The sequence below is a fragment of the Zalophus californianus genome, chromosome 4 (genome assembly GCF_009762305.2).
Source record: "Zalophus californianus isolate mZalCal1 chromosome 4, mZalCal1.pri.v2, whole genome shotgun sequence".
Lineage (NCBI taxonomy): Eukaryota > Metazoa > Chordata > Mammalia > Carnivora > Otariidae > Zalophus > Zalophus californianus.
Window position 1 is genome coordinate 203,996 of NC_045598.1, and position 25,945 is coordinate 229,940.

Consider the following 25,945-nt stretch of genomic DNA (forward strand, 5'->3'; position numbering starts at 1 on the left):
GGGGCTGGGGGAGTCTGGGGGAGGGGCAGGGAGATGTTGGAATAACCCCAGGGTTCCAGGTTGTACCTCAGGGTGGGAGGAGATGGAGAAGGCCTGGGGTGCGGGGGCCCCCATCTGGGCCTGGCCTGGGCCTCCAGGGCCTGACTGGCTGGACCCGCTCTCCTGGTCAAACATGGCTCTGCATTTTGTTTTGTTCCCCAGATTAGCAGCCAGGCTTGGTGCAAAGTGGGAACAGGGGCAAGGGAGTCTCCTCCCATGTGTGCTTCCCTCCCCACGAGGATCCACAGGGTGGGAGAGGCTCCCCTGACCTCGGGGAATACAGAAACCAAGGGGACCTGGAGGGTCCTGCACATTCTGCCCTGGCTCCCAAGCCCAGCCTCCCAGATGGGCACAGCTCGGCAGCGGAGTGCCCTCTCCCTTTCCCCGTGGCCCCTGAAGCTGGTGGGGACCCTGGTCTCCCCACCTCCCCTTTGGTCCCCTTCCCCTCCGACCGAGGGGACAGACGAACGAGAGACGGTACCCACGAGGGCGCATCACTGCTCCTGGTGAGGTGACCGAGCCCACGTCAGCCTGGCTGACGGGGCCGCCCCCACGGCAGGGCAGGTGGGGCTTCACCTTTCCCGAGGAACAGACGAACCTTGGAGCGGGGAGGTTGGGGGAAGAAAGCCCTGAATAGTTTATTGACACCGATTTGAAGCTGATGCGCCCCTCTCCGCTGCTGGACCAGCTGTGGGTTCAAGTGTGTGCAGACTGTGAATGCTTGGGACAGGCACCACGGTGTGGAAGGGGCACGGGGCCTGCCTCGGGCCCCTGGGATGTGGACGCTGAAGGAGAGACACCAGTCCCGACTGAGAACCTGGGAAGGCCAGTGTCGGGCCCAGTGCGTGAGAGGTGGCCGCGAGTGCTCCTTTCTCTTGGGGACCCCCGTCTGTCTGTAACCAGCCAGGGCCAGCGATGCGTCTCCAGGCCTGCGGGAGCTGGGACAGGACCACGGGCAGCACAGCCTCCACAGGTCCGTGGAGACCAGGCTAGCCGGGCAGGAGTCACAGGCGAATGGGATCCTGGACGGCCACGGCCCTGATCTCCAACAGCTTCAGGCCAGCGTCCGTTCCTCGGGTGGACGAGAACCTGCAGCACCTGGACCCAACGTGGGGAGCGGGTCAGGGGCAGGCGACAGAGGAGGGAAGCAGTGTCTCTCTGGCTTTTCTGCTTAAAACTGACGGAAGTCAGTAAGAAACCAGGAACCTCGCCTCTGCAGCTCCTGGAAATGTGTGGTCTTGGGCTTGGGGGAGTGAGGGTGGGGGGTCTTGGCTACAGGACAGCCCTGTGGGCCCCTCACCCTCGGAGGGGCCGGTGCTCATGCCACGCCTCCCCTTGTCTGGACACCGTCCCGGAGGGGATGCCAGGAGGCCAACCGGCCTGGTGGTGGGGGATGTCCGCCCACCGCGGGCTCGGAAAGGCGGAGGGGCATGGAGCAGCCCGGCAGTCCTTGTAGGCTCTTGGCCGCTGGGAGCGGTCTCTCCCGAGGGGCCCAGACCCCACCTGGCCACACTCCCGAGCCTGGCTCAAGGACGCGGCTCCCAGTCCATCACACTGAGCAGCTGTGGGGAGGGAAGAAGCACCCTCGGGCAGCACCTGCTGCTGGGAGATAGTCACGCTGAGTCAGGGGCTGTGTCCAGACCTGTCCTGAGGCCTTGCTGGGCAGTGCCTGTCCTTTGTGTGCTGGGTTCTCTCCAAGGCGGTGTGCAGAGTTGTGGGTGGGTCCCCGGGTCAGACGTTGCTGACCCGGGCCTCCACCGAGGAGATGGCAGTGGGGCCCGTGTCCCTGTCCAAGGGCCGCTCGCGCCTGACATAGCGCGGCTTCCGCACTGAAACAGGGTCAGAGACAGGCAGGGTCAGAGTGGGGCCGGGGACAGGCGCGATGGCCCCAGGGCCCAGCCCTCCCCAGAGCTCCTGGGAGTGGGGTGTGGAGCAGCCCGGGGGAGGAGATCCCACTGAGCCCCAGCTTGTGCACAGAGAGTGTCTGATGAATGCTCCACTCATTGCAGACACTCGGTGCCCCTGCACCCCAAGCACCTTGGCCTGGGTGAGGGCCTTGCTCTCAAGAGACACAGAGGCAACAGGTCCCATGATGCACAGCAGAGCTGGATGGTGGCCCCCAAATGAGTCCATGTCTGAAGCCCCAGAGCCAGCAGATGCGACCTTACTTGGAAAAAGGGTATTTGCAGATGTGATTAAGGATCCTCCTGGATTATCTGGGGGGCCCTAAATCCAGTGACCAGCGTCCTCACAAGAGGGAGCCAGAGAGAGGAGACCCGGGAGAAGCCACGTGAAGATGGGGGCAGAGACTGGGGTGGTGTGGTCACAAGCCCACCAGAGGCCGGAGGAGGCAGGAAGGACCCTCCCCTAGAGACTCTGGAGGGAGTGCCCCCCAACCCCCACCTTGACTTCTGACTTCTGGCCTCCTGGACTGTGAGAGAATACACTTGTTTTCAAGCCCCCAGTTTGTGGTCATTTGTTACGGCGGCCCTCGGAGACCAATGCAGGGAAATTCAAGATGCTTGTAGATGGTACTGCTTTAGAGACATCAGAGACAAGTATTCTACAGAACAGAGCAGATCCAGCCTCGGCCAATAAGCTCTTTGTCCCCAAAGAAGAGGGACATGTTCCCCTGTCCCCACTCCAGACCTCTGCACAGTGCCAACAACACAGACTGGGGAGGCCAGGAGGCTCCTGCTCCAAGGCCTGTAGCTGTGTAACCATGGGCCAGTCACTTAACCTCTCTGTGCTCATGGTGTCATCTGTAACGGGGTTGATATGGGCGCCTATTCCTGGAATCATCTGAGGTGGGGCACGCCTGACCTAGCAAAACTGAAGTGCCAGCCACTCAGGAGGGACCACGGGAAGGCCGTATGCCTGGGCCAGCCTGCTCCCCACACCCACCACCCAGGTAGAGCTGGGACTTGGTGAGGGCCAAGCGAAGGCTTCAGGGGTGGCCCCAGACGCTGTGCTGGGGGGATTCTCATTCTCCCCCAACAGACTCAACATGTCAGGAATAAAATGTCAGGAACAGAAAGGAATAAATGGGAAAAGGCAGGAGAGCTGTGGTTGACTGGGGGAGGACCTGGCCCATGTCCCAAGAGCTGCAGGGCCAGGTGCCCGCAGAGCCCAGCCCTGCAGTGTCGCTGGAGAGTGGCCGATCCCATGGGCAAGATCATTTTGAAATTTTCACCCTGAGATGAGGGCTGACATACCTGAGGGCTGTGGCGGGGGAATCATGGCAGCCTTGAAAAGGAGAAAAGGCACAGTGAGAACAGCGGGCGGCCCCCAGCACAGAGGCCCACGACACGGGGGCACTTGGCCCATCCTTCCAGGTTACTTACGGCTTCGCCAGGCTGCAGGGCAGGGGCTGCGGGCAAACACGGGTGTCACCTGGGGCAGGGGTCCCTCGCCTGGGGAGGGGGTCCATGGGGCCTGCAGAGGCTCTTCCCCCACTCCAGGCTCAGCCCAGTCCCACCTCCCCGACTGCCCAGCAGTGCCCGGGGCCCAGCTGTCTGTCCTGCCACATTTCCCACCTGCTCTTGGGGTGGTGGGCCCCCAAGCACCCCAGGGGGAGCCGCCGTCCTAGGCCCTTTGGCAGAGCGACAAGCCAGCCCTCAGAAGGTACAGTGCTGTTGGGTCTCCAGCACCACCAGGAAAACAGGCAAGAGCATGCCTTCAGCCCCAGGGGAGGCCCAGCATTGGGGGCAGGCCTCAGGGAGACCTCCACTGGGGAGGTTGCTATGCACCCCTGCACTCTTGGTGGCCACCTAGGCTGACCAAGCCCAGCTCTGGGGGTGTTCGGGAGGAGACACTGAGTGGGTCTGCCCCAGCCCCTGCACTGACACACCAGGACCCCTGTGGCCACTGCTGAGGAGCAGCCCCCCACAGCTGACCCGGAAGGGCCCACCCTGACTGGTGTGGGTCAGGATCTGGGAGCTCTAACAACCCCACCGAGGCACCCAGCATTGGCTCCGGGTGGGTGGACAGGGGTCTCACAGAGGCCAGGTGAGGAGGCTCTGGCTAATCACCCACTAGCTCGGTCCACGGATGGGTCCGATCTGGTGGCCGGACCACCTGCCTGGCACACCCGAGGGCACAGCAGGGGTGATGCCCGTCTCTTCTGGAGGGGGGCGGATCCGGCATCCAGGCCCAGGGTAAGCCGGGGTGGCCAGGGGCCCCACGGTCCCTGCACCAGCCTGCCTACCCCCACTCCCAGGGGGGCAGGGGAGCTGCGGGCAGGCGGCCACAAGACCAGGGGTGTCATCTCCTCCCCACCCCCCTCCCACCCGTCATCAGCAACCCCGCCAGGATACCCCACGATGGAGTCACACCAGCACCTTTACTCTGAGAGCCCCACAGAATCCACACGGGAGCTTCCCTAGGACGTGGCCGCCCCTCTTACTCTTGACACGAGAGCCACATGGCAACCCAGTCCCCTTCCTGTTGTTTTGTGAGGAGTCTTCACGGCTGCACAGCCTGCGTCTTGCACCCCAGCCCCAGCCCCCATTGCCCCCCAGGCAGTCCCCGTGGCTCCCCGGGGGTGTGCACTGGCCGGCACCCTTCTGGCCGGAATACCTTTGTTTCTCCCGTAGAAGACCTTGGGGAGTTTGCTGGTGCGCTTCAGGTAGAAGAACCCAGCCACAGACAGGATGAGGCCAGAGCTGACGAAGAGCGTCCCCAGGAAGAGGGAGGCTGCCACCTGAGGGCTCCCTGTGAGCAGAGTGCATGGCAGCCAGTGGCAAGCCTGGGCGGGCCTCAGAGGACCTCCCAGGCCCCTGCTCTCCGAACATGCCTGGGCCCTCACGGGGTTCCACACTCAGGGCTCGGGTGCCCCGCAGACCCAGAACCTGGCTGTGGGGTCTGAGGTGCTCGAGTTTCCTAGGCCTCCGGCTTGTCACAGGAAGGTGGGGCACCGAGGGGGCTCAAGATTCCAGCCCCTAAGAACAGCAGGCCCTGGGGTCCCCATCTCCCTCCTGAAGGCTCAGCACAGACTATGGGGTCCCATATCCCTGGCATGCCAGGTCAGACCTTCAACTCAGAGGCAGGGGTTGCCACTACACCCTCACCTCGTGGGAGCTCGTTCCTTGCCCCTAGATGGCCTTCCTAGCACCATGATGCTTGCCCATCTTTACCTACACGGGGTCAGGATGGGCTGGCGGGCCCATGGCTGGGGGCTCTGGATGGTGATTGTGGGGAAAGTGCTCTTAGATACCTGTGGGGAGGTGGCTTTCTGACCCTGAGACACAGGCAGGAGGTGTGGCCATGGCTACGTTGGAACCTAGAGGGGGGGATGAATTCCGGCTAATTTGGCGTGTCCTGACCCAAGTTTGCCACAATGAAAATGGGCTCTAGAGCCAGACTAGCCGGTCTTCCTCCAACGGTACCCCCACTGCCAGACCCAGCATGCTGTCACAGGAGGTCGGGGCCATCTGTGCTGACCCCACCCTAAAACTCTGCTGCTCTGGTGGCCGGCCTTGGTGCTCCAGGTCAGCACAAGGCCACATGCTTCTGGTCCTGAAACTTGTGCAGAAAGCAGGAGCCCTCAGTCCAGGTCCAACATGCCCTCTGCTGAAGGCCCAGTGTCTGGGGGACACACAACCCCCATCACAACCTGGTCACCTGACAGGAGGTGACCACTCCTGGGGTCGGTCCTGCTCCCTGACTGCAGTGGCCCCTGTGGCGGAGCTAAGCCTCCGTGGCTGGCGGACCACATCTCAGATAGGATGGGATGCAAGCTGAGGACAGAGTCTGCAGGAGGTGGGCCCTGTGTCTTCCCCATGAGGACCAGGCGGTGTGGTGGGCTCTTCTGCCTGGCAAGCAGTGTTTGCAGTCTGAGCCCTATATCCTCAGAAGAGCCTCAGGGGATGGGGGCCAGAGGGCCTCAGGGCACCCTCCCATCTCCAGACAACCGTACGTCCCAAGTTCCCGTGCACCGAGGTGCTGGGTGGGCCAGGACTGCGGCAAGGGGTGAGCTGTGCAGCTGTGAGCATTTCCACTCACTAGAACTGCTCAGGGGCATGTGCGAGGGCCTCCTGCCTGTGCCCCGTAAGCCCCGGCCTGGGGGCCACCGACTCCACCAGCCCTGCTCTGTGGTCAGGCTGGGTCCCTGTCCATGCATCTCTTGCCTGGGGTGCAGCGTGACCTTGGCCGTGGCTGTGGCCCTACTGAGGCCAGCATAAGTGGTTGTGTGCACTGGGAATGGCAGATGATAACCCCCTCCTCCACCAGGACCTGGGCAGAGGCCCTGCTCCCAACTGGTGAGCCAGAGACTCACCGAGATTTGGCTGCCCGGGCGTTCCTGTGCTCCTGTTCAGTGGGAACTGTGCGCCCCAGCCAGCGACTGTGGGGAAGCAGAGACGTCAGTGCAGCCGGTTCCCCGGGCAGGTCTGGACCACGCGCGGGGACGCCGCTGAGACTCCCAGGGAGCCAGAGACACAGCCCAGTGGGGAATCACGGGCCAGAAACCAGAAAGGGAGGAGGCCTGGAGACAAGAGCCGCCCTCACCCCACAGCCGTCCACATGGACACCAGGACTCAGGGAGAGAGGGGACCGGGTGTGGGGGGTATCCCCTCGACGGACGGTGGTCCAGGGAACCGTGGGCCGCCCGCTGCTGTGGGGACAAGAAGGGCAACTCCCACCCGTTCCTCCTGAACTTGGAGACGTGGCCCCTGGGTGGGAAGCGGGCCAGGTGGGCCTGGCGGGCGGGGCCACGGGGCGGCCGCGGCAGTGGGGGCTGAAGGTGCTGTTCCTGCAGCGGACGCAGCTGACGCTCCCGTTCTCGTTCCGGTGCCTGTAGCAGCCTGTGCGGGAGACAGTGACTCAGCTCTGCCTTCGGGGGGCTTTTCCATATCCTGAGTTTGTGAAATTGAGAATTCGCTCAAGAATGCTAATTAGCTCGTTCTGGAAGTCTGGACGGAAGGGCAGGTTTGATTTCAGAAAAAGACACAAACTTGGCGGGAGCCGCAGCGAGCTCTCACCCACGGGCTCTGTGGGATCCTTTCTTGGACGTCTTGTAAAACAGTCGGAGAGGCAGGGAACCCGAGGCAGGCAGGTGCCGTGCGCGGCCCCATGCTCCGGGGAGGACCCCAGCAGCCTGACCACCGGACCCTCACCCTGCCTCCACAGGTGCCACAGGGACACGGCCACCCCCCTCAGGGGCACTACTCTCCAGCCCAGCTGTGACCCTTGCCCTCTGCCGTCCCCTTCCCTGGGGAGGTCCCAGACTGACGCCACTGCCCAAAGCCCCAGGCTCCCCCGGCGCTGGGAGCAGTGCAGCTCCCACTGGCCAGTGGTTTGCAGACAGTCCGTTTTGCCAACAAGCCAGGGCACCCCTTAAGGGCAGGAATTGTGTGTTATAACCTTTATTGCTTCTTCACATCCCCAACATAGAGCACAGCGGCTGAGCAAACACATGCTCGATCAATACTGAGTGCAGGTACTGAGCTGGCCCTGAATGCTAGCGCTGGCCCCTGGGGCAGTGTCCAGGGACACGTCCTTCATGATGAATTGTACTGATGTTTAATCCACACACAATGTCACTGTGAGGTGAAGGCCTTTCTGCAGGGACACCAAGTGGACGGCAGGGCCCGAAGACTGACCAGTGACAGTGCCTGTGACGCTGTGGGCAGACAGGCCTAGCACCACACCAGGGGGCCTGGGAACCGGGGGGCCTGGCATGCACCTGGCGCCCGCGCAGCAGTTCTCCCGAAAAGCACCCCTCTGGCTGGCTCCAAGGTAACTGGGAGGCCCCGGGCTGGGCTGTTGTGTGCGGGGACAAGGGACAGCTAGAGAGCCAGGACCAGTGACCAGAAAGACTAAGGAGCTAAGGTTGACTTTATGAAGCCCCTTTGAAAAACCACCTGACACCTGGCTTACTGGCTTCCCAGCCTCACAGGTGAGCAAGGAAGGTCACTTACGGGGAAGTCCAGGAAATGAGGGTATTCGGACCTTGAGAAGAGAGAGATTCACCAAAATCTGTACGTATTAGGGTTAGGGCTGATGGCGAGTCCTTGGCTTGGCTTCCTGGCCTCGGGAGTCCAATCTAAGATTCCTTGTGGAAAGGTCCAGCAAGGCAGACTTAAAAAGAGTCTGAATGGTCAATCACTATTCTTGCTGCACTATGTAGATGATCAGGCCACATTTAGTGAGGCTAGACTTATTTTAAAAGCCAATTCACGTCTCGCTGTGATTGTCTTTGGTAGAAGTGGGGGTGACGGTGTCTGTAACGCATCTATGTGGGTATCAGACTCCACTCCTGTTCGTGTCTGAGGTTTTGTTACCTACCTGTAAGCTGCACCGGCCCCTGAAACCTTCCAGTCTCTTCCAATATTTGGCTATGACTCTTCAAACTAACATTTCCACTTTCCTCCCTCCCACCCTCCTGACTTGGAATCACTAAGAACTAAAACTGCCCTTTCCCCAAAGCCCTGCAAGTGGAGGCTGGATGTGTGGGTATGAACTTCGGAGAAATCACCTCGACGCCTCACGTGTGGACACAGCCTCACGCCTGTTCCCGTGTGGGCCTCTCAGAAAGTTCACAAGCAGCCCCACGGCCTCAGCAGGCACATTCGCAGCACAACCCCGGAATTTGTCAGACACCGCCTCTGCCATCCTCACTCCACCTAAATGGGCGTTGAGTCCAACATCTAGAAGGGTACTTAGCTGACTGCCCTCTAGATTGAGAAACTAGACTTAAAATTTGCTGCAACCATTAACATTTGTTTTTCTTTTGTTTCCATAGAAATGCCTCTTACTAAATACCCGACTGCTCCCACCACAGAGGCGTCACTCTCGGGGAGGCCCACCTGCCACACCGGCTCCTGACACCTGCACATCAGCTTCACCGGACTGACCACCGCCAGGACTAGAGGCCCCTCCGGTGAGGCGCAGGACAGCGTGCTCAGACCTGTTCTTTTCTTCTGGTTCCATCTACGCCTCTCTCCCCCTTTGCCGGTCCCTTATCTCACAACTTCCAACCCAATTCTCTTTGCAGCTTGGCTTTTAATATGTAAAACTTTCTGAGGGTAAAGTTTCAAATGGGGGACCGAGGGAAACCAGAATATGCCTCTTCACACAAAAAAATATTTCCAGCTAAAGACTCTTAAAAAACAGCAGGAGCAAGAAGGACCTGGACCTCCCTTTTTCTCCCTGAGAAGCAGGACACAAAGGCCCCACATGGAGGTCACCCACACAGCAGGAGGAAAGAAACACTCACTGCCAGAGACCGACGGCCAGGAGGACTTACCCACCTCCACCCAAGAAGAGGCGGACAGGCTGCCAGCCGGGAGGGAGGCTCAGATGGGGTTCTGTCACTTTCCTGCTGCTTCTGCCCATTCTTCCAGCCCCTCGCCTACCTCCCAGGCATCTCCAGCATCCTTCCCGAGGGGCCTGTGTGCCCGCCTGCTCACACCAGCTATGTTGACCCCCACAGGGTTCGCAAGAGCACTGTCCTCATCACCAAGGCTGGTCAAGGTTGGCTGGTGCCAAAGCAGCTTACCTGGACCACACAGGCTTGTGCTCCCGCAGGTGGTGTTGACATCCACCACATCCACACAACATTCAGGCTGCTGGCCCTAGAGGGGAGAGGGCAGTGAGTTTGCAGACCCCACAGCTGGGGCTCGGGCAGGACAAGCAGGCCAGGCTGAGAATGGCATCCGCAGAAGGCATACCTCACAAGCTTGACCCAACGCCCATGGCCCTGGCCTCTTCTAAATTCCGAATCAAAAAAAAAACCAAAATTCCGAATCAGGTGACCATCTCTTGCTTACCCAGAGCGAGGTGAGGACACAGTCACACCACATGAACACTTCCCGGGACAGAACTTCATGTGCCCAGTGAGTGTTTGATGACTGAATAAACACAAGCATGTTCCTAAGCACTCAGATTCCCAAAAGCCAGGAAGGGGGATCCCTTGGGGGCCCACCCAGAGATTCTGACCAGGGGACTGGGCTGGGGCAGCCTGGTGGGGGAGGGAGTGGTCCTGGGGACACTTGCCAGCCTGTGGGTGCTCGGCGGTCTATGCAGCCACTTCCCTCCCCTGCCTGCCTGCCTGCCTGACCACTCAGCCTCGCCTGGGAGCTAGTAGGAGCTGTGGCGCTTTCCGAAGGTGGGTCTCTTGGGTTCGGGGCAGAGCTACTGCTGCTCAGCCCCATGGACACAAGTGGATATAGGGTGGGGCACTTCAATCCAAAAAATTATTTATAGGCATACCTCAGTGATACTGTGGATTCGGTTCCAGTACACGATAAAGTTAATCAAGTGAATTTTTTGTTTTCCAGTGTATGTAAAAGTTACGCTTATACTATAGTCTCTGAAGTGTATAATTGCATTGTGTCTAAAATACAATGTACGTGCCTTAATTTAAAATACTTTACCACTACAAAATGCTGACCATCACCTGAGCTTTCAGCGGGTCATAATCACTGATCAGAGGTCACCATTAACAAATAGGATAGTCATGAAAAAGTCTGAAATGTTGCGAAGATTACCAACACGTGGCACAGAGGCTGTGAGAACGACGTGTTCCTGTATGTTGCTCACCACTTGCCAGTGGCTTTGAAAATTAAACAATTACAGGTGCTAAACCCTACCCCAGCGCCACAAGTGGACTCCTTCCCAGGAAAAGGAAACACGTTTTTCTAGACTGTAATAAAATATGAAGATAAACCCAGACATCCATGGCCTCCCCGGTGAGGCGTGTCTGCCCTTTGTGCCCCAGAAAACAGTCACCCCACGGGTCCTGCCTGGTTGCTCTTCTCAGCGTTCTGTGGCTGCCCTCCACAAGGGGTTTCTAGCAGGGCCCCTGCAGAGGAAGTGCCCAGAGCAGGGCAGGTTGTGGGGCAGGAACTCACGCCTGCTGTGTGCATATGCGGGGGGGGGGGGCACTGAGTGGGGAACAGATGTGCCAAGTGCTGGCATTTACAGGACCAAACTCGAGGGGCTTCCCATGGGAGCTTGGCTCAGTGTGTGTTTATCACAGCCGAGCTTTTGTTTCTTGTGCCGAGAACACAGTGAACAGTGAGGGGTGTCTAAGGAACTGCATGGACACTCTGTGCCACCACAGGAGGGGTCCAAGGCCAGTTCGTGGCTGAGGTCAAGCCCACGAGGGACACTCCAGCCATCCCATCCCAACCCTGGCAGAGGCAGAGCGGCTGGAAGGCCTCACCCTCTGGAAGGCCTGGATGATGTGCAACTGGGTGCACGTGGGCATGGCCGGGGCACAGCATACCCGTGTCAGCGGCCTGGGAGAGCCAGGGTACCTGGCCACAGGAGGCCTGCGGCAGACCCTGCCTAATGCTGCTGCTTGCCTGGACACGCAGTCTCCATCCACCCCAAGTTGGGCAGGCAGCTTGCAGGCTCCCCTCGGTGCCAGTGGGGGCAATTGTGCGGAGACCCTTTTCCAGCTACAGTAACAGGTTCAGTTTGGCAAAGAGAAGAAGAAGCTTCTAGGGGACGTCACAGAGCAGGTGCCAGTTGGGGGGCATGTGTTTGCTTTTCTCCGTGAGGCACAGGTTTCCCTGACCCCAACAGCAGGCACAGTTGGTTGTCCCTGGGGCCAGGGCAAGGGTGACCCCCGAAGGTTGCCAGGTGAAGGGCCCACTGCCTCCATGAGGGGCTGGGAAGAGAGGGTTTTGACTTTACTTCCTGGCACCCACGCCGCTGTGTGACCGGACACCTACCACACTTTCTGAGGATTTGCTGGCAACTTCCACCAGAAGGCCTGCCAGGAGGACGGCACGCTGGAGCGCCATGTTCCAGAACACAGGGTCTGCAACAGATAGGGGCACTGTGCAGATGTGGGCGCCTCCTTCCAGGGCACCAGGTGGGGGCCGAGGTGCAGGACCCTTACCTGGCCCTCTGGGATGGGAGCTGCAGACATCCAGAGGCGGAGCCCAGGGCTTAGCTGGCAGGGCGGGGCTGCTAAGAAACCGCAGATCCCTGGTCCCAGGCCTGCAAATCAAGGCAGTTGGTGAGGCCCATTGTTGGTAGGCTCAACTGACTTACCATAAGGAGCCCCCAGAGCTGAGGGACTGGAGGGTCTGTGCTCAACCCATCTGGATCTGGATCTGGATCTAGATGGACTACTCCTTCCTCCAAAGCTTTCAGCCATTCATTGCCTCCTGAAAGGACGAAGCAGAAGGGGGTTCTGCTCATGAGCTTGGACGGGACTTGTCCATCTGCCATCTTGCTCTGTCCTAGGAAAACCCCAATTCAAGCATTTTCACCAAGAGACAGAACACCTAGGCAGTGAAACACCTCTGGGGCCAACACAGGCCAGTCAGGGACCCTCAGCCTTATAATTTTCTACTATTCACCCTGCTCTTGTCATGGAAACTGCAGGAACAATGTCATCTTGGGTGATAAAAGTACCATCTAAAGCCTCGACTGAGGAAAACCCCAGAGCAGAGGACTTCTGATGCAGTAACAGGCAGAAGGAACAGCAGACAGCGCCACACATTGCAAGTGCATTTCCTGACACTAGCAAACTCAAAACTCGGCAGCCCATGTGATTTAGGACTTAAGCTGTCACATTTCCAGTGTGACCAGAGAAAACTAACCTGCACAAACCCTGCAGTAAATTGTTAAAGTTTTAAACAAATTTCTGTTAACATGCAACATGGTAACCATAATTATCTGTCCGAAATGCAGCTGGCTAAATATTTTGACATATAAAAGTCACCTCTATAAAGACTTCTTACTGGACAAAAAGAGCTGTTACTCAGGGAACCTGTTCAGGTTCCTGGAGATGAAGCTTCCATGGTGGCAAGGTGGGTCAGCAAGGAACACATTTTGGGCTGGGGAATGAGAAACCACTCCTTCATCTGGCCTCAGGACCAGCAGGACCAGGTGGTGGGAGAGTTCCAGCCTGGGGGTCCTGGGGATGAGCCCCACTGCCGAGGATGTCAGACAGCCTCCTTAGGCTGTGGGCCCCAGACTTCCGAGCGTGGGGAGGGGACACATGCATGACAGCAATATTGGGACAGGTGCTGGGGCTTTGTCCTGTTATACACTTCATGCTAGGAGCCCTGCAGAAGCAGGAACAACTTATGAGGCCTTGTTATGAGCCCCCTCCCCACCCCTTATTCATGCCATCCCATTTGAAATGCATGCTTTATTCAAAACGCACCTTCTCCTTTCTAGGACAGCAACTGCGGACGTCATAGACACGCTGACCCTCACCTACAGGGTGTGATCAAAACTTTTCCCTTTTGTGTATTCCATGTGTGCTCAGCAGAGCCCATCTCTCTCTGCCTTGTGGAAACCCTAAAAGTCACGGACCCTTCAGCTCACTCTGTGTTAAGAGGCATCCCCACGGTCACATTAAGTCATAAATTACCCTTTCAATTCAGGAATCAGAAATCCAAGATTTTTTTTTAAAGATTTTATTTATTTGCGACAGAGGGAGGGAGGGAGGGAGAAGAGAGAGCATGAGCACAAGTCTGGGGAGGGGCAGAGAGGGAGGGGGGCAGACTCTCCACCGAGCAGGGAGCCCAACATGGGGCTTGATCCCAGGACCCTGAGCAGAAGCAGATGCTTAGCAGACTGAGCCACCCAGGCGCCCCTCAGAAGTCCCAGATTTTAAGCAACACTTTCATCTGCCAGTTAGGCGATGTTATTGGGGTATAATTTACACACAATAAACTGCATCCATGTAAAGCACACATTCAGTGAATTCAGACACTGTGCGGGATGTCTCTGTCACCCGCAGAGGAAGCTTGAGCCCCTCTGCAGTCCTCTCAAGCCTGGTTTCATGCATCCACAGGCTCTTCATCACTGCAGATCAGCCTGCATTGTCTACAATTTTACGTAAATGAACCATACAGTATATACACTTTTGTGCCTGGCTCCTTCTACTTGAACTAATGATCCTTAGATTCATCTGCACTTCATTCCTTTTATGGCTGAATGATAATTCCATGGTGAGGGTGTACAACATTGCTTTTACCCACCCACCTGCTGATGGACGCCTGGATTGTTTCTGGATTTTAATGGCTATAAATAAACCTGCTGTGGACATTTGTTTATGTGTCTTTGTGTGGACATTTGTTTAATTTCTCTTGGGTAGGTACTTAGGACTGGAACGACTGGGTCAAAGTCAGTGTGTACTTACCTTTCTAACCTGCGATCTGTCCCCCACAGCGGTGATCCCAAGCACGCCCCCACCGGCACTTGGCATGGCATCCGTGGGTGCGCGGTGGTAACCCACTGTTGCTTTAATTTGCATTTCCCTGATGATCAGTGATGGCTCTTAGCTCTCATGTGTTTATATGTCTTCTTCAATCATTTGCCCATTTTGTTTAATTGGCTTTCTATTATTGAGTTGTAATAGTTCTTCACATGTTCTTTGTCAGATATATGCATTTTTCAGATATAAATATTTTGCAAATATTTTCTCCCATCTGTGACTTGCCTTTTCATTTTCACATGAGTATCCAGAAGAGTAAGTGTTTTCACTTGATAAAATCAAACCCATCAATTTTTTCTTTTATGATTCTTGCTTTTTTGTGTCCTAGGGTTAATCTCTGCCTTGACCTCATGGTCATTCCTATGTTTTATTCTAGAAGTTTTAGAGTTTTAGCTTTTACACTTTGAGTTACTTTTGTATATGGTATGAAGTAAAGATCAAAGTTTATTTTTTCCATATGCATGTCCAGGAGTTGTAGCACTGTTAAGACTTTCCTTTTCGTGTTATCATGACATCTTTGTTGAAAATCAACTGAGTGTATGTGTGTGGGTCTATTTCCAGACTTTCTGTTCTGCTCCACTCACCTATGTGTCTACCCTTCACCAACATCACAGTCTCAATTACTAAAGCTTTACTGAAATCTTGAAAACTGGTAGCATAAGCTTTGCTTTGTTTAATTGCTGTCAAGTCTAGGTTATGTGCATTTCCATATTTTAGAACCACTTTCCCAGTTTCTACAAAAGAGCCTGCTGGGCTGGGGCTCCTGGGTGGCTCAGTCGGTTGAGTGTCTGCCTTCGGCTCAGTTCGTGATCCCAGGGTCCTGGGATCGAGCCCCGCATCAGGCTCCCTGCTCAGCGGGAAGCCTGCTTCTCCCTCTCCCACTCCGGGCCGCTCTGCCTGCTTGTGCTCTCTCTCTCTCTCTGTCTCTCTGTCAAATAAATAAATAAAATCTTTAAAAAAAAAAAAGCCTGCTGGAATTTTGGCTGGGATAATCAACATTTTAACAATATTGAGTCTTCCAATCTATGAATGTGCTATCACTTCCCATTTCTTCAAGTTTTCCCTTCAGCTGTCTTCTGAAGTTTGCAGTGAAGAGGTGGTCCCGAGCAGAAAGGGGTTCTGCACAAGCCAGTCCTATACACAAGCTCAGACTACTCAACAAATAAGTTTGTTAAACTTATTACTAAATATTTTATTTTTTGGTATTATTGTAAATAGAACTGAATTTCTAATTTCATTTTCCAATAGTCTGCTGCCAGTACATAAAAATACAATTAAAATTTGTCTATTAGTCTTAGTTTCTGAAATTTTATGAAATTCACTTGATAGTTCTAGCACTTTTTGTAGATTTCTTAGGATATTCTACATAAATAATTATGTCATCTGCAAAAAAATCCAGCTTTACTTCTTTAGTTTTTTTTGAAACTTGTTTTAGGGCACAGCACTTGGTCTATGTTAGAGAATGTACAATATGCACTTAGTAGGAATTTGTATTCTGCTTTGATGGGTGTAGCTTTCTACAAATAGCAATTAGGTCAGGATGCCTGAGAGCAGTGTTCAGATCCTCTATGTCTTTACTAATTTCTTTTGGGGTTTTGTTCTAATATTTGGTGGGAGAAAGAGATGTTAAAATCTCTTATTATAATTGTGGAACTGCCTAATTATCTCTCTAGTTCTGTCAATTTTGCTTCATTTATTTCGAGGCTCTGTTATTAGACACATTTATAATTGATAAGTCTTCTTGATGAAACGAGCCTTTTATCATTAGACATTTCCCCTTTATCTTTGGTAATACTCAACCTCCTGAAATCTATTTTATCTGATATAAATACAGCTACTCCAATCTTCTTATGTTCACTGTTTGCAAGATAGATAGATGGATAGATCTTAGATCTACAGATATATTTTGCATCTATATATCTTATTTTCAACCTGTGTTTTTTATATTTAAAGTGAATCTCCTAAATACAGTATGCAGTAGGTCTTGCTTATTTATTCATTGTGACAATCTCTGTCTTTTAATTGGAGAGTTTGGTCCATTAACATTTATGTAATTATCACTATGGTTAGACTTAGGTCTACCATTTTATTACTTGTTTTCTACTTGTCCCTCTGTTTTGTTTTGTCTTAATATATACAATATTTTTATATTTTTTAAAGATTTATTTATTTACTTGAGAGAGAGTGAGCAAGCAAGCGCAGGGGGAAGGGCAGAGGGAGAGGGAGAGAATCTTCAAGCAGACTCCCCACTGAGCACAGAGCCCAACTCAGGGCTTGACCCCAGGACCCTGAGATCATGACCTGAGCTGAAACCAAGTTGGATGCTCAACTGACTGAGCCATCCAGGTGCTTATAATATACAAAATATTTTTAGAGCAGTTTCAGGTTCACAGCAAAACTGAGCAGGAAGTAAGAGTTCCCATACCCCCCCACACAAGCAGAGCCCCCTCCAACATCCTGTACGTTTGTTATAATCAGTGAACCTATAGTGACACACCACTGTCACCCAAAGTCCATATTTACACTATGGTCACCCTTGACGTTGTATAGATGGGCTTTGGCAAATGTCCAAGGGCACTATGGGTGGATTTAGGGCTACTATTGTTTTCTTTTGGCCTCTCTGGTATTTTGGCCCTCTGTTCTCTCTTTCCTGCTTTATTTTATATTATTTATTTTAAAAATTCCCTTTCAATTTATCTTTTGGTTCTTTGGTTATACTTCTTTGCATATTTTTATAACTGTTGCTCTAGAGATTGCAATATACACCCTCTCTTTTTCATAGCCTACTTAGAATATGGCACTGCTTCTTCTAACATGTAGAAGCCTTGAAACTCTATAGTTTCATGTCTCCTTTACTATTCTTTGTGCTACAATGGTCATACCTATTACATCTGCATACATTACATACACAAGAAATGTTTGAATTTTTCAAAACACAAGCACTTGAAAGAAAACATCTCCCCCAGATACGTACTGTTCTTGATGATCGTCACTCATTCATAAAATCTGAATTTCACTTCGGTACTCACCTGTCTACAAAAGTCTACAAAAACTTCTTTAGCATTTTTAGCAGTGCGCACTTGATGGCAACAAATTTTATCAGTTTCTCTTTCTCTGAAAACACTTTTACTTAGCATTCACTCTAAGAGGGTACAGGATTCGTTTAGTATTTTAGGGTGCAGCCCCGCTCGCCTCTCACCTCCATGGTCCCCGATTCACAGACTTTACAATGCTATACTGTACGTGATCCATTGCTTTTCGCTGCTTTCAAGATTTTCAAAGTTAATCTTGAGTTTTCATTAATTTGAAAATGATGTGTCTAAGTATGACTTTATTCATATTTACCCTATATGTCTTTCACCAAATTTGGAAAGGTTTTAGTCATTATTTCTTCATGTATTTCTTCTGCCCCACTATGTGTCTCTCCTCTCCTTCTGGAGTCTATAATTACCCATGTGCTAGACATTTACCCCAATCAATCCCCCTTTTTCCTTTAGACTAGATGATTTCTATTAATCTTTGATGTCACCAACTATTTCCTGTCACTCCCACTATGACCATTCAGTAAAGTTCTCATTTCAGATGCTATGTTTTTCAGTTCTCAAATTTCCATCTGCTAATTAAAAGTATGTATGTGGGGGCACCTGGGTGGCTCAGTCTGTTAAGCGGCTGCCTTCGGCTCAGGTCATGATCCTGGGATCTTGGGATCGAGCCCCACATCCGGCTCCCTGCTCAGCGGAGAGCCTGTTTCTCCCTCTCCATCTGCCTGACACTCTGCCTACTTGTGCTCTCTCTGTCAAAAAAATAAATAAAATCTTTAAAAAAAAAAGTGTGTGTGTGTGTGTGTGCGCGCACGTGCACGTGTGTATATATATATTATCTCCTCACAGAGATTTCCTATATTTTTGTTCATGATGAGTGTATTTTCCTTTACCTCACTGAATATAGTTATTAAGTCTGCTTTAAAGTGTTTGACCAAAATCTATAAAGAACTTAATCAAACTCAACACCCCAAAAACAAAGAATCCAGTTAAGAAATGGGCAGAAGACATGAACACACATTTTTCCAAAGAAGACACCCAGATGGCCAACAGACACATGAAAATACTCAACATCACTCATCATCAGGGAAATACAAATCAAAACCACAATGAGATCCCACCTCACACCAGTCAGAATGGCTAAAATTAACGTCAAGAAACAACAGATGTTGGCGAGGATGCAGAGAAAGGGGAACCCTCCTACACTGTTGGTGGGAATGCAAGCTGGTGCAACCACTCTGGAAAACAGTATGGAGGTTCCTCAAAAAGTTAAAAATAGCGGGAGGCCTGGGTGGCTCAGCTGGTTAAGCATCTGACTTGTAGTTTTGGCTCAGGTCATGATCTCATGGGTCATGAGATCGAGCCCCGTGTTGGGCTTAATGCTCAGGGGGGTCTGCTTGAGATTCTCTCTCTCCCTCTGCCCCTCTCCCCCTTGAATAAATAAATAAATCTTTTTTTAAAAAGTTAAAAATAGAACTGCCCTATGATCTAGAAATTGGACGACTATTTACCCAAAGCATACAAAAATACAGATTCAAAGGGATACATGCACTCTGATATTATAGCAGCATTATCAACAATAGACAAACTATGAAAAGAGCCCAAACATCCATCAGCTGATGAATGGATAAAGATGTGGTGTATATACAATAGGATATTACTCAGCCATCAAAAAGAATGAAATTTTGCCATTCGCAATGACATGGATGGAGCTAGAATGTATTATGCTAAGCAAAATAAGTCAGTCAGAGGAAAGACAAATACCATATGATTTTACCCGTGTAGAATTTAAGAAACAAAACATAGAAACATATGGGAGAGGGGAAAAAAGAGAGAGAAACAAACCATAAGAGACTCTTAACGAGAGAACAAACTGAGGGTTGGTGAAGGGAGGTGGGTGGGGAATGGGCTAGATGGGGGATGGGTATTAAGGAGGGCACTTGTTACGATGAGCACTGGGTGCTGTATTTGGTGATGAGCCACCAAATTCTACTCCTGAAACCAATATTGTACTGTATGTTAACTAACTAGAATGTAAATAAAAAATTGAAAAAAAAAAGTGTGTGTTTGATCATCCAGCACCTGGGTCATAATATAATTAGCATCTACTGATTATCTTTTCCCTTGAGAATGGCTCATATTATTGTGGTTCTTCATGTGTTCAGTAATTTTGGGTTGTATCCTATAAACTGCAAATGTTATGTTGTGGAGACTCTAGATTTGATTATATTCCTCTGAAGAAAGTTAATGCTAAAAACTCTCAGCAAACTAAAAATAGAAGGAAATACAGCAAACCTGATAAAAGACATCTATAAAAAAATCTGTGGCTAGGGGCACCTGGGTGGCTCAGTTGGTTAAGTGACCGCCTTCGGCTCAGGTCATGATCCTGGAGTCCCTGGATCAAGTCCCGCATCGGGCTCCCTGCTCAGCAGGGAGTCTGCTTCTCCCTCTGACCCTCCCCCCTTCTCATGTGCTTTCTCTCTCTCTTTCTCTCTGTCTCTCAAATAAATAAATAAAATCTTTAAAAAAAAAAAACCTGTGGCTAACATCATACTAACAATGAAGTATAGAACATTTCCCCCTAAAGATTGAAGAAATCAAGGCTATCCAATCTTAGCATTTCTATTCAATGTTGTCCCATAGGTGCTAGCCAATGCAATAAGGAGAGAAAACCAAGAAACTGTCTCTGTGCAGATGGCGTGACTATTTACATGGAGAATCCTAAGAAACCTACAGGAAAAAACTAGTATAATTTATGAGTGAATTTAGCAATGTTCCAAGAATATAAAGTCAATATACAAATCAATTGTTATTTCTACTAATTGTAACAACTAATTGGAAAATGAAACTTAAATATTTACAGTGGCATTCAAAAACATAATTTGCTAGTTCCTGGGGATAAGTTTATTTTAAAATATGTAAGACCTGGGGCACCTGGGTGGCTCAGTCAGTTAAGCATTTGCCTTTGGCTCAGGTCGTGATCTCATGGTCCTGGGGTCGAGTCTCGTGAGTCCTACGTTGGGCTCCCTGCTCAGCAGGGAGTCAGCTTCTCCCTTCCCCTCTGCCCCTCCCCTTCTCCCCTGCTTTAAAAAAATATATATATGTAAGACCTGTATACTGAACACTATAAAACACTGCTGAAATTCAAGATCTAAATAAGGGAAAGACATACCATAATGGCATATATTACATACACCATTTTATATGTAATGGAAATATCCATTAATCCATGTCAGTAGACTAGAGAATTCAATATTATTAAGATGTAAATTGTCCCTACATGATCTTATACTTAACTCAATACCAATCAAAATTACAGAAGCCTTTTGTTTTGAGAAATTCACAAGCTGATTCTTTTTATTTTTTCACAAGCTGTTTCTAAAATGTATAAGAAAATGCTCAGAACCTAGGAGAGCCAAAGCAGTTTTTAGAAAGAAGATGGAGGATTTACATGACCTTACTTGAAGACTTATAAAGTCACAAGACAGTTGGATTGATGAGAGTATAAACAGACCTATGTAACAAAACAGAGAATCCAGAAATAACATAGATGATTTTTGACAAGATGCCAAAGCAATTCAATGGAGAAAAATAGTTTTTCAACAAATGGTGCCAGACAACTGGCTACTCACATGGAATAAAAACTAGACTCAGATCATACGAAAAAATTAGAGATGGATCATGAAGCTAAATGCAAAAACAAAATCTATAAAGCTTCTGGAAGAAAATACAGGAGAATATCTTTGTGACTTGCTTAGGCAAAGACTTTTAGAAAGGACACTGAAAGCATGAACTGAAAAAGAAAACCAATTCATAAATTAAACTTTATCAATATCAAAAACATCTCATCAAAATATACCATTATGGTGGATACACGACTATGCATTTTTCAAAACCCATAGAAGCATATAGCACAGAGAATAAAGTATAATGTATGCAAAAAAAAATTAAACAGAATGTCAGGGATCTCAAGATGAAACACAGACTGTGACCACTAATTTTAACTGTGTCAGAAGTGTATGACATGAACACACTGAAGGGGGTGGGAAAGAAGGAGCTGACCTCAGCACCTCTGGAAAATGATGTTTGACTGGGAGGCTAAAGATAGAAAGAACCACACATAAACACTGTACTCTAGTTGATAAATTTGTCTCTTGTGGGGATGGAATGTGGGCGAACAATTCTGAAACTGCTTTATGTGCACACTGGGGCTGGGCTGGACAGATATGAAAATGGATAGTGGGGGGGGGGTGCCTCGGTGGTACAGTTGGTTAAGCATCCAACCTTGGTTTCCCAGGCCGTGGTCTCAGAGTCCTGGAATCAAGCCCCGTGTGGGGTGTAGAGGCTGCTTGGGATTCTCTCCCTCCCTCTGCCTCCTACCCCCCACCGCTCTCTCCCTCAGTTAAAAAAAAAAGGAAAGGAAAGGAAAGGAAGAAAAAAAGAAAGAAAAGAAAAGAAAATGGACAGTGGATGGTGGGAAGTAGGTTCTGACAGGAAGGTTACAAATAAGCATGTTACAGATTACAGGTTACAGACACACACGTCATCTAGCCCCGCCCACCGGGAGGACCTCAGGCCCGGACACCAGTGCCCAGATCCCAGCTCCTAAACACCATCCTCCAATGAAAGAAACCAGGGCTCCTTGGAGAAATGGCTGATTTCAGGGCGGAGGCAGGCACACAAGATGAACCTGGAGCATCTGGAAGCGCCAAGAAAGGAAGTGCCCCCAAAACAAACAAATGAAAGAGCTCCCAACAGTGTGCGCAGCAAAACCACGCAGGGCTGGATCGGACCCAAAGTACACGACCAACATCCAGGAGCCCCAGCTGACGGAAGGAAACGACCGACAAATCCACACATGGGGGACAGAGAAAGCCTCCTTACAGAATTCCAAACGATACAGTGGACCTCCCCTGCCACCCCCACACCGCGGGGGGCCCCGCTCATTCCCACCCCCTGCAGGGCGACTGCCTCACTGAGCGGCCACCAGAGAAGCAGGAGGGAGCGAGGAGACAGCTGGCACGCACCACCTGGACCAGGTGGCCAGGCCCACGTGCCCCGTGCTGTCCTACAGAGGCCAGCGCCCCCGACAGCATGTGATGAGAGGGCCACCTCACCACCGCTGGGCTGTTCTCTCCCAAGCCCACGACACCACCGGAAGCACCAGAAAACACAGCAGATAAACCCAAAAGGAGGGACATGCGACACAACAGCTCTGCAGTCCTCCTCAAAACAGTCAGGGTCATGAAAAAGTAAGAGAGTCCGAGACAGCAGGCCACCCCACAGGGAACAAAGGAGCTGTGACACTCAGCGCGGTGTGGGACCTGGACAGGGATGTTGGCAAACCGAGTGAAATCTCACATCTGCAGTGTAGACAGCAGGAACACAGCACTGCTGTTTCTCAGTTTCCACAAATGCACCGTGGTTACCTAAATGTCGGTATGAGGGAAAACCGGCCATCTCTGCCACTTTTCTGTAACTCTAATACTACTCCAAAAAATTTTAAGTGCATTTCTAAAATATACCATTAATAAAATGAATAAGCAAGTCAAAGAATGGGAGATAATATTTGCAATATGTATCTGACAAGCCATGTATCCAGAAGATAAAAAGGGCTTTTACAACTTGATAATTTTAAAAAAGGACAAAAGACTTGATTGGACATTTCAGAAAAGAGGTATGAATGGTGACAGGTGGAAAAGTGCTCAGCATCACTAAGCTCTAGGAAATGCAAATTAAAGCCACCATGAAAACACTGCTCTGTAGGGTCACTCGCAGGGATTTTCCCAAGAGAAAGGAAAACACACCCACAGAAAATGTGTACAAGACTGTCCATAACCTCTTTAGTCACACAAACCAAACCCAAGAAACCCCACCAAGTGCCATCACAGGACTTATAAGTGCACGGTGGCACATCCCAGGAGTGCCAACACAGCAACACCCAGGGTCTGAGGCCAAGACGTCCAGGTGCGGGGAGATTCCAGAGACTCTGTCTGGCGTGGGCTGCTCCCGGCTTGCAGGTGGTGCCTGCTTGCTGCGTCCCATAGCCCTTCCCTGGGCCTGTGAGCAGACTGCTCTCTCTCTTCTCATAAAGGCACTAATCCCACCATGTGGCCCATCCTCATGACCTCATGTAACCATAACCACGTCCCAAAGACTCCTCCAAAGATCAAAACACTGGGAGTTAGGGTTCCAACCTACGGATTTGGGGGACACGACCATTCAGCCCACAACACAAGGGACCTTTCAGGGATGACAGAAATGTTTTCTATCATGACAGGTGTGCAGGTTACATAGCTGGATGCATTTGTCAAAATTGGCCAAACTGGACCTATGCATTTCACTGCATGTGAATCACACCTCAATAACTGAATAGGTGGGATTCATTTTGAAAATCGTCCTGGAGCCAAAAAGTTAAATAATTGGGTAAAAATATTCCTACATGGTAATGAAAAATTTGGTGAGAATTTAAATTGTACTATATGTTGTCTCACAATTCCTTTTTCCTTAGAATTGGTTTCAATGAAGAAATAAAGCCTCCAGGTTGCTGTGATTCTAAACAAGTAATGCATCCTGGTTACCCGGGTGGAATTTTTTTTTTTTTAAGATTTTATTTATTTATGTGACAGAGAGAGACACAGCGAGAGAGGGAACACAAGCAGGGGGAGTGGGAGACGGGGAAGCAGGCTTCCCGCCGAGCAGGGAGCCCGATGTGGGGCTCGATCCCAGGACCCTGGGACCATGACCCGAGCCGAAGGCAGACGCCCAACGACTGAGTCACCCAGGCGCCCCGTACCTGGGTGGAATTATGTGTGGTGGGTAAATAAGGGGTTACTGCTGACAGGACAACCTTGTAAACAGGCCCTCCAGCCGGAAGCCTTGCCCGAGTGACCACACAAACATTCACTGCAGCCCTGGCCCCCAGCCTTCAGGCAGCTGTGGCTGGACAGGAGAGCGGGGGACGGCTGGTCCTCAGCTCTGGGTCTGACGCACTGATGGGAGCACGACACAGGCCCACTGGACCTCCCCCCATCAAAGGAGGTACTGCTGGTTATTTTCTCAGCAAGCAAAGGAAGCAGACATGGAATCTGACTCTCAGGAAAAAAATAGGAACATGCTTCTCGATCTAAAAATCCCATCTCATGCTGGGATGGAAAATAAATGGTGATGACTTGACTGGACGTAAAGGAAACATCCCAGCCAGCTGACATGTATGGCAGATGCCAGGAACGGCACGTGGGCACCCACTGCCCACCACCGTGTGGCCTCCACACACCTGAGAGGGGTGTGCACCCCCGGAGCCTACCTGAGGGGTCTGCATGCTGGAAAACCACTCAAAGGCATCCTTGGCCTTGGGGATGCGGAATTCTCAGTGCTACGGTGACTAAAGTCATTCTTCCAATGAGTCAGATGACAAATCACAGCTCACCTTGAAGTACAAGAGTAAGTGAAGGGTTGGGAGGTGCCTTTGGGGTGCCGGGGCGCTGCCTGTGCACCAGCCCACTCAGGTGATCACCCACCAAGACATCTGTTCGCTCTGCTTTGGGGAGGAATATACCAGGACCGGGGTGGGAGTGTGTATGTGCCAGGAAAACAAACTTTCCGGATAATTCAGATTTTATTTCCTTTTAGGAACTTCTGAAGACAATGTGGCCATTAAGATTCTGGCTGAACACAGACTACTCCCCAGTGGCTCTCAGCCGGGAGTGGGACGGGAACAATCCAGGTGCGCTATTAAACCCCCCCAGCCCGGGCCTCTTCCAGGGCTCCCCGGGGTTAAAAACCACGAGAAGGACGAAGCCCCAAGTCAGCCTTCTCCGCAGAGCGCAGTCGTACTACGAAAAACAAAACAAAAAACGGGGCCAAGTTTGACACCTTCGAATTTAACAGGACGAAGCGGTTAAGAAGGATCACAAAACAGTTCTTTGGGGGAGAAGTTGCATTTGCCAAAATGCTATTCCTTGAAACCCTTGAAAAGCCATATCCAAATGCATCCAAACGCCCTGGTCTTAAATTCTACCGGAACTAACATAGCAGACAGTTACGGTGACGACACGCTCCTTGAAAACCCACGTTACGCCTCAACCTTGACTACTTCACGGCGATAAACGGACTCATAAGCCGACACCTCAAGGGAGAGGGCTTCCAGGGCATCCGGGGGCCTCCCGCTCGCCCCGCCCGGGCTCGGGCCTGAGGGCGAGGCCTCCGGGCTCCGCGGCTTCGGGGACGCGGGGGCGTTCCTGGGCCTGGCGACCGACGGGCTCTCCCAGCGGCTGCGCCTGCGGGACGTTCGGTGGCCCGAGGCGAGCCGGGTCCCCGCGGACCTTTGTGCCGGCTCCGAGCCCCGCGCCGCGTCCGAGACCGCCCGGCCCCGGCGTCCGCGCCCCCAAGGCCGCCCCGCGAGGCCCTGCCCCCGCCCCCGGTCCGCCCCCGGTCCGCCCCCGGCCCCGGCCGCCCGCGCGCCCGCCCCCGGCCCCTCACTCACCCCGGCGCCCTTCGCGTTCCTCTTTCGTACCCCCCGCCCTCCGGGCGGTCGCGCCGCGCTCCCTGGGATTTGTAGTCTCTCTGCCACCTCAACCCCGGTACCAGGCCGCGCGACTCCCAGCTTCAAACTACAACTCCCGGCGGTCCCCGCGAGAAAAAAAACCCTCTCTCCAGAGGAGTTCCGGCACAGGGT

At 51.8% G+C, this 25,945-nt stretch overlaps 1 protein-coding gene across 29 annotated transcripts; it reads right to left on the minus strand.

Moving 5' to 3' along the window:
* Positions 1–659: 659 nt before the first annotated feature.
* On the minus strand, positions 660–25,881 carry C4H1orf159 (chromosome 4 C1orf159 homolog). Of its 29 annotated transcripts, none has more exons than XR_003515400.1 (13): positions 25,754–25,881; positions 24,575–24,697; positions 11,891–11,991; positions 11,721–11,809; positions 9,539–9,614; positions 6,681–6,842; positions 6,317–6,382; positions 5,255–5,320; positions 4,618–4,752; positions 3,384–3,409; positions 3,255–3,285; positions 1,682–1,868; positions 1,008–1,137 (listed from the first exon to the last, which is right to left on the minus strand). XR_003515400.1 is itself a non-coding variant. In XM_027568349.1 (12 exons), the coding sequence occupies exons 2-12, from the start codon at positions 24,610–24,612 to the stop codon at positions 736–738; spliced, it is 1,353 nt and encodes a 450-aa protein (XP_027424150.1). In that variant the 5' UTR covers positions 24,613–24,697; positions 25,754–25,881; the 3' UTR covers positions 660–735. The 29 variants fall into 29 exon arrangements, 22 of the variants coding, with proteins under 22 accessions (XP_027424150.1, XP_027424228.1, XP_027424193.1 ...); XR_003515405.1 differs by lacking the exon at positions 1,008–1,137 and adding an exon at positions 2,077–2,573 and having other exon boundaries at positions 1,728–1,868; XR_003515401.1 differs by lacking the exon at positions 1,008–1,137 and adding an exon at positions 2,077–2,576 and having other exon boundaries at positions 1,728–1,868.
* Between the last annotated feature and the right edge of the window lie 64 nt (positions 25,882–25,945).